Below are 13,245 nucleotides of genomic sequence, written 5' to 3' on the forward strand. Positions count from 1 at the left end.
CTAAATTTTCTTAAAAATATAAATAGAATTTATCTTAGTAACAACTCAGTGTTATACTTGCCTCATCTAGAGGATCCACATCTGTTTTCCTCATCTTAATAAGCACATCATATGCCTGCTGAAGTGCTCTGACCTTAGGATGGGAAACTCTAACATAGGCTGGGAGACAAATAAACCATAAACTGTAACAGTGACTGAAGAGACACTTGGCCCACTGTGGTGGATTTGTGTAACATCTCCTCGCCAACTTATGAGCTGTTTTTATCTCCTAGAAAGAGAATAAATAAAAAATTATGACATTCATTAAAATTTATTAGGATGACAGGAAAAATGAAAAGCAAAAAGGAGAGAAGAATTTAATGTAAAATTTGACTCTGAAATCAAGCATTTCATATTTTTGCTTTTGTGAATGGCTTCCTACTTAGTGCCACATGGTTCTTTTTATAGGAGCACTTTATACTGTTTTAACTATTTTTTTGGCAAGCATGTGTCTCCTAAGAGAATAGAAATTCCTTAAAAATGGACATCATTCATGTTATAATAATATAATGGGTAATAAAGTGCTCTTCACATATATGGCACTCAAATGTTTGATGAATGAAAGGGATTTAGCCATTCATAGCTTATGAGTTCTATAATATCATTCTTGAAAAGTCAGAGCCTTCTCACTCTTCTCCCAACTAAAATGTTTAAGATGTTCTGAGTGCTGAGTTATTCCCCAAGATTTATATCTACCTTCTGTGTTAATTCCATCACAGATTCTTTCAAATCACCTATTCCTTTGCAGGCAACATATTCTGAGAAAGATCACAGACGTCCCTACCTAATAGTTTGATAGGTATATTTTCTACTTCTGATTTTCATTCTGATTTAGGTGGAAGACAGAAAAGGCATCAAATCTGCTGAGCTTTATTGAACTCTACAGACATTCAGAAACTACAGAGCCCTCCACATGTCAGACTGACACTGTCAGCCTTGCATTACAGACCCCTCTGCTGGATGTGTTCTAAATAAACATACTGTTATGAGCTGTATTTCCAAGAGATGTGCCTGGAAAGAAAATTCTGGGGCAAATGAAATCTAGAGACTTAGTAGCAAAATTCTCCCATTTTAAAAAACTTGCCTTTTATTAAGCTGATAACAGTACATATATTTTAAAAAATTCCCCTCAGATACACTGAGAGAACTGTGTACTATATGAGATTAAAGACCACCTCAAGTTACCTCTAGGATTTGAGGGACTGCACTCGAACTGGTAAAACCGGAACTAAGAATTTCATTCTGAAATTTTCCATGTTTTGCAGACCCCCCAAATATCAGTATATACATATGTATATATATAAAGGATGTTTGATTTTAACTTGTACCTAACCATAGTTTAACTCTTTATACCTAAATCAAATACAGTATTAAAGCAAGATGTTGAGGTTGTCCTAAGTTAACTCCCTTTATAATGTAATATTCAGTATAAAATATATTTATACTAACCATGAGGAAAAATTAAAATCACAATGAGATACCACTTCATATGCACTAGATGGCTAAACCCAAAAAGACAGACGATAACAAGAATGTGGTGAAATTCCCACTGCTGGTGGGAATTTTAAATGGTATGCCCACTTTGGAAAATAGTTTGACAATTTCTCAGGTTAAACACAGTGTAACTATATGACACAGCAATTCTACTTAGGCACATACCCAAAGAAATGAAAACATAACCACACAAACATTTGTACACAAATGTTTACAGGACTACTATGCATAATAGCCAAAAAGAAAGAACCAACCACATGTACATGAATGGATAAATAAAATATTCCACACAATGGAATATTATTCAGCAATAAAAATACATGAAATACTGATACATTCTGCAACACTGATGAACCTTAAAAACATGCTAGGTGAAAGAAGCCAGTCACAAAAGACCACAAACTGTACAATTCCATTTTTATGAAATGCCCAGAATAGGCAAAACTATAGAGACAGAAAACAGATTAATGATTGCCTGCGGCTATGGAAGATGGAGGAACTAGGGGGCTAACAGCTTAGGGATGTGGGCTTTCTCTTCAGGGTGATGACAATGTTCTATAATTGGCTGTGGCGGCAGCTGCACAACCCTGTGAATGCATGAAAGCCAGAGAGTATACTTAAGAGTGAATTGTACGGCATGTGCATTATATTTCAATCAAGTTTTCTAAAACTGTATTTAGTTCCCAAGCTTCTCTTAGAACATAAACATAAGCATTCAAAACCTTCACCCTCAAATTGTAAGTAGGGTTGCAAAAAATCAATTTTAATGCATTAACAACCATAGTGGATCTTCAAATAATTCCTGTGGGTGATAAGTCTAAACTATGAGCTACATATCATATATACATAGTTTACATTTTAAATTAGATAAAGAATATCTGACCTGTTTAGTTCTCTTAGCCATGAGAGCTGGACTGTTTGTAATGCTACTGCCAGTAGGGTGTCTACTAAAACAAAGTTTCAACTCCTGTGGTCTGTCAAAAAGCTTAAGGTCCAGTCTTGGAAAGTATTTGTAACTAAAATAAAAAGCAAAAATAGAACTGCTGATTTAAAATACATTAACTCTTCATATTATTTCAGAATTTAGGTGAATATTTCTAAACTTCAAATGTAACCAACATTATTCTCCAAAATCCTTGTATACACATTTCTTTTTCAGATATGTAAGATGATGTAATTGTAAGATAAGTAGACTATCTACATGGAGACTTTGGCTCCTCCCCATCCTATATGTTATTTTCAACCAATGCCTAAAACACAGAAAACCCTGATATTTTGACTTTGAAGAATTAGTAACTCTTTCAACAGAACACATGTATTCAATGATAATTTATATTAAAACATTTAGTATATATACTTTGTAATTTTGTTTCTTTATAAAAGTACCTTGTATTCACATAAAAGGAAAAATGCCATAATAGTTTTATATTAGGGATGTGCCATAATTTAACAAATTCTTTACTGTTTGGACAAAGTTTGCTTTGCTTAATTTCTTAGAATAAGACCCTATAAGAGTTTTCTATGGTAAATGTCTATCAAGAAAATAAAAATTATTATAATCACTGTCAAATTATTTCCAGAAAAGTTATACTCATATCCTCAAGTTGATAGAATAAAAATGCTTCTATTCATCATTTGATTTGCATTTCTTTAAATACTAGAAAAGCTTAACATACTTTCATATTATTGACTATTGGGATTTCTTCTCAGGAACAGCCTACTTATTTCCTCTGGCCAATTTCCTTCTGAAATATATTACCTTTCCTATTTGATATACTTATCTGTCAACACCTGATTTACTTATTTGTCAATACCTGCATTCCAATGTATAATGATTAAAGTCAAAGTAAAAAAGAACTCTCTTTCTATAATTGACATGCAATCAAAAGAGTACTTAATTAAATCACTCAATCTCAGGCATACAGTCTTCATTCTTATGTAGTCCTAGTGAGATTATATATTAATTTTATTTTTAGAAAGTTCTTTTATATTCCCATTGCCCTAGAAATTCTTTTATGAATACAGTCTAAGAAAGTAACAGTGTGTACACACAAAGATATAGATAGCAGAAAACTACAAATGAATTCCATAGGAAACTAGTTTAATTGCATGCAATGTAGTTACTCAAAATGACATGGCACAAAAATATTTATTGGCATGGAAAAATGTTCAGACCATTAAAGGTACACACACATCACAACAAATATGTGCAAGATGAACTAATATTTGTTTTCAGTAAATTCAAATATATGTACAAAAAAGACAAAAACATATACATATAATCATTAACAGACATTAAGTATTAGTGCTAAAATGATGTGCTAATTTTGTGTGATTTTCTGAATGTATTAAAGTATTACCATGATCATAATAATAAACAAACTTTTTAATTTCTTAAAAGATTCCCATCCAAATTCTCTAAGTTTATTTTAATAAAGACTGATTCCTGGCCCTCTACTTTTAAGTAATAGCTTACTAATGCAATAGAATTTCACAGTTTTTCACTGACAACAAAAACACCCCAAAAGGAGGGGATCCTCACAAATATTTTTCTTCTTCAGAAGTGAAAATTTTAAAGATTAAAATGCGGTAAATGTTTAGGTTAATAGTGATCAGCATCTGGCTTCCCTTCAAACAGGGCAGTCCAGTTCTTAAATTACAATCCCTGGTGGTATCTCCATAGAATATTCATCTTCACCAGTTCACAGAATACATTTTGAAAATGTATTTACAAATGATCAATATACGTATCTACTAATAGTTGCAAAATTTCAAGCTATTAAATTGTATCTAAACAACTTCAGAACCATTCCTGGTACCTGTACTTGGGTGACAGGTCCTTTCCGTCATCAGGAGGTGGCTCGGGTGGCATTATGAATACAGTGTGCTCACTTTTCTGTGAATCATCTAGCTCTATCAATTTGGTATCTTCTGCTGAATCAACGTCAACCTAAAAATAATGGTTTTCTTCAATTAATTTGCATATCAGCAAGACCTGATTCTAAAATGTTGAAACTTGTATTTAAGAAAAAAATATACCTTATCTGTTTTCTCTGTGCCTTTATCAGGAAACAACTAGGAAAAAAAGGAATTCTCAGTGAAAATGTCTACTGTGAATTTAATAGAGATTATCTTAAATTCTAATTTAAAAAACTATTCTTTTTTAATACCAGGCAGATATGAAACACTTCACAATGTATTTGGTGGACCCCATACTTGTATAATATTTCTCTTTTGACTATTAGGATAGAAAACAATTCATTTTAACTAGTTCATATATCCCTCTTTAGAAGGAAAAGATAGGCAATCATAAGAACCTGATTTCCCAAATCAAAAATTTCATTATTAACAAACTCCTGCATTACTGATTGATAATATCTGTGCTTAGTTGCTCAGTCACGTCCAACTCTTTGCGACCTCATGGACTGTAGTCCGCAGGGTCTTCAGTCCATGGAATTTACCAAACAAGCATGATTGACAATATCCAAGCTTCTCTAACTGAATGATATTGGACTATCAATATTTAAGTAAACAAAAAAGTTGAAAAGTTTAAATCGTATTCCTAGAGTTTCAGATCACATTGATGTAATGGGAGAAAATTATGCAAGTCTTAGGAGCCTATAAAATTACAATGTCATAATATTCTACCTTTTTTGATACAATCTCTAATTTTATAAATACAGCTTGCATAAACAATGAGTCCTACAACCCACCTAGCAAAAATAAGAGCTCTACGAAAAATGAGAAAAAATATGTAAGTTATCACTGTCAGAAATCAACATAGAACTACCATGGTGGTCCACTGGTTACGAATCTGCCTGTCAATGCAAAGAACACGGGTTTGATCCCTGGTCTGGAAAGGTTCCACATGCCGTGGGGCAACTAAGCTCGTGCACCACAACTACTGAGCCAGAGTACTGTAAGTACTAAACCCCTCGCACCCTAGAGTCCATACTCCGCAACATAAGAAGCCACTGCAAAGAGAAGCCCTTACATGGCAACTGCAGAGTGGCCCCCTGCACTCAGCAACCAGAAAAAGCCTGCATGCAGCATGAATGCCTCATGCTGCCCTTCATCACAGGCAAAAATAAATAAATTTTAAAAAGTCAACTTCAAGTTTTTATGAGTGAGTAAAGCCTTAACATATTTCCAAAGTTTCCATCAGGACAAAAGAAATATATCAGCAAAAGTATCTGGAAAGACACTAAAACAAACAAACAAAAAAAAAACCCCACAGGATTTCCATTACCCACAAAACTAACCTTTTTTTTTGGTTTGTTTTTTGGGGGTTTCTTTATAGCTGCCCTGTGTGGCTTGTGGAATCTTAGTTCCCTGAATACTGACTGAACCTGGGCCCCTGGCAGTGAAAGCAAGGTGTCCTAATCACTGGACCACCAGGGAATTCCCAAAACTATGAACTACTAAATCTTATCTTAGTAATGTAAAAAAAAAAAAAATGATTCAGGAGTTTCAGTGATGTTCTTAGTACTTGATACAAAACGAAAGTGAGATTCAGAGAAAAATTAGCTATGTTTGGTAGTATTAGACACCACAAAGGAAAACAATTCTTACATTAAGTGTAGCACTGAACATTTGCGTGTGTACTCATGTGCACAAACACACACACACAAACACCAGAACTTCAATGCTTTCCTCAGATCATTTGGGCTAATAAAACAATAATGATTATAAAGATAAATTATTAAAGCTTTTCTTTAATACTGATTTACAGGACAAACTTTTACCTTTTCTATGCAGTCATCAAAAAAAGCCAATCCAGTATCTTTATCACTTACAAAACTACATTCTTCAATGAAACGAATAAAAATCTGTGTTTTGGATAAAAGGGTGTAGAATTTTGTATAGGCACGATCTCGACTTTTTAAAAATCCTGAAGAAAATAAAATTAGAATTAAATTCAAATTTCAAAGCAGAACTAGATGTATTATTTTTAAACTTTTATATATACTATTTTATCTTTATCTACATACATATATAAAGGGACCATAGTCCCTTATGCCTAATTCAACCATGAAAACTCTTAACTTATACCATTAACCTTTTCACTGAAATATGAATCTCCTAAAAGGAGTCTCTAGCTCTACAGATCTCAAGTAGAAAATTTCTGATACTCTACATACTCTCAAGCAGAAAGGGTTAAATCTTTCCTCTGCAATGCTACCAATTACTTCTGTATCATCTTATAAACACGTCTGCTCTTCTGGCTCTTATTTTATCCATTCCTCGACTAACTGTAGACAGCTGCTGACTTTAGAAACACTCTTTCCTTCATCCACTGAAGAGCAGGGTACCTAATTCAAAGTCTTCTCTCCAACTCCTCCCATCATCATTCTTCAACACCCATAAAACCCAACCATCCAACATTTCAGAGTTTTAAATTCCTTAACTTTCAATAATCTATGGTCTGCTGCTGCTGCTGCTGCTGCTAAGTTGCTTCAGTCATGTCTGACTCTGTGCGACCCCATAGACGGCAGCCCACCAGGCTCCCCCATCCCTGGGATTCTCCAGGCAAGAACACTGGAGTGGGTTGCCACTTCCTTCTCCAATGCATGAAAGTGAAAAGTGAAAGGGAAGTTGCTCAGTCGTGTCTGACTCCCAGCGACCCCATGGACTGCAGCCCACCAGGCTCCTCCATCCATGGGATTCTCCAGGCAAAGAGTACTGGAGTGGGGTGCCACTGCCTTCTCCCAACTCCACATCAATCACCAACTTCTATAAAATAGCTTCATACTACCTGGACTTTTCTTCATAGAACTATAAACAGCTTTGCCTCCCAAATCTCTAATTTACAAGTTACTCTCTGTTACTCCTGTCTATCTGGTATGCTTAAGTTCTTCCTACCAAGCCTTTTGTGAGGGATAATATGCAATCCATTCACCCTTTTACATTCTACATACATCTTCTCTTTTCACGTCTTTAACATTGATTCCATGTCCATTTTCATTATTTTGTCAACACTCTCAATTTTTATGCCCTTTGGTCTTCTTTGTCAAACTCATCTAGTATAACCTAGCTCTGGAGCAATACATTGTCTGCTTTCTCTGGATCTGCACCAGTGTGGCTGAGTGCAAGTTGGGTGGGTGGTGGGGGGTGGATTTACATAACTAGGTGAATCAAAACCACTTAACTTACACCTTTATCCCTGACCTGTAATCACACTACGTTTCTGGAGTCTGAACTTCCTTTACTCGTGTTTTCACAGTTATTTTCAGTGTTTAAATGTTCTCCCTCCATGTTCTCCCCCTCATCCCTGCATGGTGATAAACTGCAGAGAAAATGGAAATCATTAAGTGAGAACTACATTATCTCACTATAAAATCTATGACTCTTTCTGCTTTCATTTATTCCTTACCACGTTTTACAGTGAGTATGACCCTCCCCTCCTATCTAAGGCCAAGCCCACCATGAGCCTGGGGTACAGCTCTTTCAGTGTTCTCTGGAAGATTCTATTAGCTACTAACCAGTATACTCAAGTCTCTCTCATTTTAAAAATCTTTCCTCAAACATTTTTCCAAAGAGGACATTCAGAGGGCCAATAAGAACATAAAAAGATGCTCAATATCATTAATCATTAGAGAAAGCAAATCAAAACCACAATGAGACATCATCTCACACCTTTCAGAATGGCTATCATCAAAAAGGACAAAATTAACAAATGTTAGTGAGAAGGTGGAGAAAAGAAAACCCTCATTCACTGTTGGTGGAAATGAAAATTGATGGCACCGCTGTGGAAAACAGTATGGAGGTTCCTCAGAAAACTAAAAATAGAATTACCATATGATCCAGCAATTCCACACTCCAGGATACATATCCAGAAAAAACAAAAACACTAATTCACAAAGATATATGCACCCCAATATTCATAGCTGCACTATTTATAATATTCAAGACAAGGAAGTAACCTAACTAGTCAACAGATGGATGGATAAAGCGGTTGTGATACACACACACACACACACACATATGCATACACATTAAATAGACTATTACTCATTCATAAATAAGAAGGAAATTCTGCCATTTCCAACAACACAGATGAGTTTAATGCTTAGTGAAACAAGTCAAACACAGAAAAATACTCTATATTATCACTTATATATGGAATCTAAAAAATAAAACAAATTAGTAAATATGATAAAAAAAGAACAGATTCACAGATATAGAAAACAAACCAGTGGCTACCAGTGGGGAGAGGGAAGCAGGGAGGGGTTAGATAGGGGTAGGGGATTAAGAAGTACAAACTGTCATGCATAAGATAAATAAGCTATGAGGACACACAGCACAGGGAATATAGTTGGTATTTTATAATAGCTATAAATGGAGGGCGTGTGTTGCGTGTCTGTGGCTAAGTTGCTTCAATCGTGTCCAACTCTGTGCTACTCTACAGTCTGCAGCCTGCCAAGCTCCTCTGTCCACGGGATTCTCTAAGCAACAAGCTGGAGTGGGTTGCTATCCCCTCCTCCAGGGAATCTTCCCAACCCAGGGACTGAACCTGCATCTCTTACATCCCCTGCACTAGCAGGTGGGTTCTTTACCACTAGTGCCACCTGGGAAGCTCCCATAAACGAAGTATAGCCTGCAAATATTGTGAATTACTATGCTGTGTTGTACACCTGTAACATATAAATGCTGCACATCAATTATAATTCAACAAAATAAATAAAATGAAAAACTTTTCCTTAACAAATAATTAGATCCTTCCCCTCTCTGCCATTTTTCTTCTCAATAAAGGGCCTTAAATAAACAATAAACCATCCACTTGGTTGTTAAAGACATGCAGCTCCAAGTCGTTCTTGACATCTCCCTCTTACATCCCATATTCAATTGCCAAGCTCTATTCAATTTACATCCTAAAAATCACTTTTCCATTCATGCTATCAAACAATCCAGGTCACTTCATTTGAACCAATGCAATAATCAACTAATAAGTAGATCCACACTTTGGGTGCCTCCAATTGAATCTCTGCAGAGAAGTCAAAGAGGTTTTTTTGTTTGTTTGTTTTACAAATGCAAACCTGATCCTATTACCTACTTAAATATCCCTCACTGACTTGCGATTACTCTTGGAATAAACACTGAAATCCTTCATTGTTCCTAAAAGAGCCAACATGATCTGGCTTTCATCCACCATTTCAAGCATGGTTTTTAAGGTCAGTTTTTCCTCCACCCTTTCTGTTATGCTTCAGGGCATTCCACATGCTGTTGTCCTTACTAGATCACCTTGAAATATTACTTAGTTGAGAAAAGCTCCAATAAAACAGAAATAAATAATTCCTGCCAAGCAGTAACAAGAAGTCTTTTCTTCTAATGGATCTAGGCAATGATCAGTAAAGGCTACTAATACAATTAAATGAAAGGCTGATGGGGAAATAATAATGAATGAATGAGTCTGATAACACCTGAACCCATGGATCAATCTTTCAGTTCAGTTCAGTCGCTCAGTCGTGTCCGACTCTGCGACACCATGAATCACAGCACGCCAGGCCTCCCTGTCCATCACCAACTCCCGGAGTTTGCTTAAACTCATGTTCATTGAGTCGGTGACGCCATCCAACCATCTCATCCTCTGTCGTCCCCTTCTCCTCCTGCCTTCAATCTTTCCCAGCATCAGGGTCTTTTCCAGTGAGTCAGTTCTTCAAATCAGGTGGCCAAAGGATTGGTGTTTCAGCTTTAGCATCAGTCCTTCCAATGAATATTCAGGACTGATTTCCTTTAGGATGGACTGGTTGGATCTCCTTGCTGTCCAAGGGACTCGCAAGAGTCTTCTCCAGCAGCACAGTTCAAAAGCATCAATTCTTCGGCGCTCACCTTTCTTCACAGTCCAACTCTCACATCCATACATGACCACTGGAAAAACCATAACTTTGACTAGACGGACCTTTGCTGGTAAAGTAATTTCTCTGCTATTTAATATGCTGTCCAGGTTGATCATCGGCGAAGGCAATGGCACCCTACTCCAGTACTCTTGCCTGGAAAATCCCCGTGGACAGAGGAGCCTGGTAGGCTGCAGTCCATGGGGTCGCTAAGAGTCGGACACGACTGAGCGACTTCACTTTCACTTTTCACTTTCATGCACTGGAGAAGGAAATGGCAACCCATTCCAGTGTTCTTGCCTGGAGAATCCCAGGGACGGGGGAGCCTGGTGGGCTGCTGCCTATGGGTCACACACGACTGAAGCGACTTAGCAGTAGTAGCAGCAGGTTGATCATAGCAATTATATCCATTCTTTAAAGTCATGCTCTTCTTTCATGAAGTCTTCCAAAGAGTTCATGATGAGTATCTTTAAGAATGTTTCCTTTTTCTGAATGTTTATGCCCTCTCACTGAATGATTATGTAAAATCTTTTTCTTGAGTATTTGTTCTATTTCTTAAAACATGTTAAATTATTTTCCATTGGGTATCCCAAGGAGATAGATTTTATACTCCTCTATATCCCTAAATCCAATCAGTCCATTCTGAAGGAGATCAGCCCTGGGATTTCTTTGGAAGCAATGATGCTAAAGCTGAAACTCCAGTACTTTGGCCACCTCATGCGAAGAGTTGACTCATTGGAAAAGACTCTGATGCTGGGAGGGATTGGGGGCAGGCGGAGAAGGGGACGACAGAGGATGAGATGGCTGGATGGCATCAATGACTCGATGGACGTGAGTCTGAGTGAACTCCGGGAGTTGGTGATGGACAGGGAGGCCTGGCGTGCTGTGATTCATGGGGTCGGACACGACTGAGCGACTAAACTGACTGACTGACTGATATCCCTAAATAATAACTAATTGGACTTAGTAAGTAGTAACTAAATATTTGAGAAATAAGTCATCCTAAACCAGAAATGAGAAAAGATAAAAGGATTATTGGGGAAATACAGATTAAAAAAAATAATAACTGCAGGGCCAAACTATAGATATGTAAAATAATTATCGTTATGAATACTGATGTATCTGTAAGTTTTCCACTATATATATAAGAACTGCTGAATACCAAACACAAATCTTTGTAATTTCCTAAAACTACAAATACTAAAGAGAATGAGTATGGTATTTTCCTCTGGAACAAGGCTGTACTTTTCAAAAAATTTTAAACACTGATGGCTTTATTCCAAAAACTATTTGTTAGAGAATACTGTAAAGCCAAAAATGTATAAGGTCAAAAATTATATAAAGCTGAGAAAACACCTAAAAGCAAACGACTGGCTTCATTCTACTGAGATAACTGATCACAGAATACTATAAATATAAGCAACATCTTCGACGTTTCATAATTAAACACCTCCAATTTCAAATTTCTCAGGAAGAAAAATAAGGTATAAAACTCAAAAGAAATTCTATTCATAGAACTAGATTACAAATACACAGAAGATCACCATATTTTAATATAAATTTCTAAGAACTTATATAGTAAATATTTCTTGGCAGTACTACCAAATAGAAAATTTTTTCATTTCAATAAAAAGTATTTATATTTTCAATGCTACTTACCCTGTCGGTCAAACAATGAATCAGCAGCTGTAGCTTTATTTGAAGGAGCCTCTGTGATTGGTCTGAGATATGTTCTGTAGCCCTTTAAAATCGATGCCATAAAGCGCAAAAATGCCTCTTGAATTTCCATCTCAAGTTGTGTCATCTTCTTTTGCCAAGAGAAATCTGCTTCAATTGGAGTCATCTCAATTGCTGAACCTTCTTGAGTTTTTCGGTGAACTGACAAATGAAGAAAGAGAAATAAATGACATTAATACATAATGTTATACATATATAATAACGCAACAATTAAGGGAACTGTCAAAATAGAGCCCATGGCTTCTTGAAACTCCTCTCCGCATTAGTGTGAAGGGTTCACTGGCAGAGGCTCACAGGGAGGCACAGAAAGCACGCTCAGACACCAGGAACCACACAGTAATTTCTCACTACTGGAATTTGTTTTGCAATGAGACTCCCATTAAACACAGCAAAACTACGTTTAAATTTAACAAGAATTCTTTTATATACATTCTTTCATTAAAAATATCCCTTCTTATAGTTAGGGAGTTTGGGATTGACATGTACACACCGCAATTTAAAATGGATAATGAACAAAGACCTATTGTATAGCACAGGGAAATCTGCTCAAAGTTATGTGGCAGCCTGGATGGGAGGAGAATTTGGGGGAGAATGATACATGTATGGCTGAGTCCCTCTGCTGTTCACCTGAAACTGTCACAATATTGTTAATCAGCTATACTTCAATATAAAATGAAAAGTTTAAAAAAAAACTCCTTTTCCTCACATTTACCTGAGAATAGTTGGGGATACAATTTCTTCAAGGTGCTAATCAGATTTTTGCATGGCTTTTTGGGAAGCTGCTTCCAGTTCATGTTCTTCTTTTCATCTGATCTATTAAATAACAACATAATTAATAAAATCTGTTATAATCTGTCTTTACTTAAAATTCTTATGTCAAACTAAAAAAGAAGATGGAAAGGGTATTTATACTGACGTTACAATTTAAGGGTCTGCATTCTTCAATGATCACTTAAATGATCACTTAAATTCTTAAGTGATTTCCAAGAAGTTCTCTTTTCATTTCAATCAACCTCAGCCAAATTTGGTCATCTCATTCTAACCCTCCAACACAGACTTTCATTAACTGGAGTCATGAATACAACACAAGTCTTGTTTCAAAGTTACATTTTAGAATTATAATATTTTAAGTGTTAAACTT

The 13,245-nt window shown here is 36.0% G+C and overlaps 1 protein-coding gene across 4 annotated transcripts in view; it reads right to left on the reverse strand.

Annotated features, from left to right (window-relative positions):
* Positions 1–13,245, reverse strand: part of DENND4C (DENN domain containing 4C) — a 119,023-nt gene that overhangs the window by 51,452 nt on the left and 54,326 nt on the right. For all 4 annotated transcript variants that reach the window (XM_055577952.1, XM_055577953.1, XM_055577954.1 and 1 more), the window contains 7 exons: positions 12,817–12,917; positions 12,027–12,245; positions 6,279–6,424; positions 4,573–4,608; positions 4,353–4,483; positions 2,417–2,549; positions 62–268 (listed from right to left, as the gene is read on the reverse strand). In XM_055577952.1, the coding sequence (XP_055433927.1) occupies positions 62–268; positions 2,417–2,549; positions 4,353–4,483; positions 4,573–4,608; positions 6,279–6,424; positions 12,027–12,245; positions 12,817–12,917 (973 nt within the window). The remainder of the gene's footprint in view (positions 1–61; positions 269–2,416; positions 2,550–4,352; positions 4,484–4,572; positions 4,609–6,278; positions 6,425–12,026; positions 12,246–12,816; positions 12,918–13,245) is intronic.

Source organism: Bubalus kerabau, chromosome 4 (assembly GCF_029407905.1).
Source record: "Bubalus kerabau isolate K-KA32 ecotype Philippines breed swamp buffalo chromosome 4, PCC_UOA_SB_1v2, whole genome shotgun sequence".
NCBI lineage: Eukaryota > Metazoa > Chordata > Mammalia > Artiodactyla > Bovidae > Bubalus > Bubalus kerabau.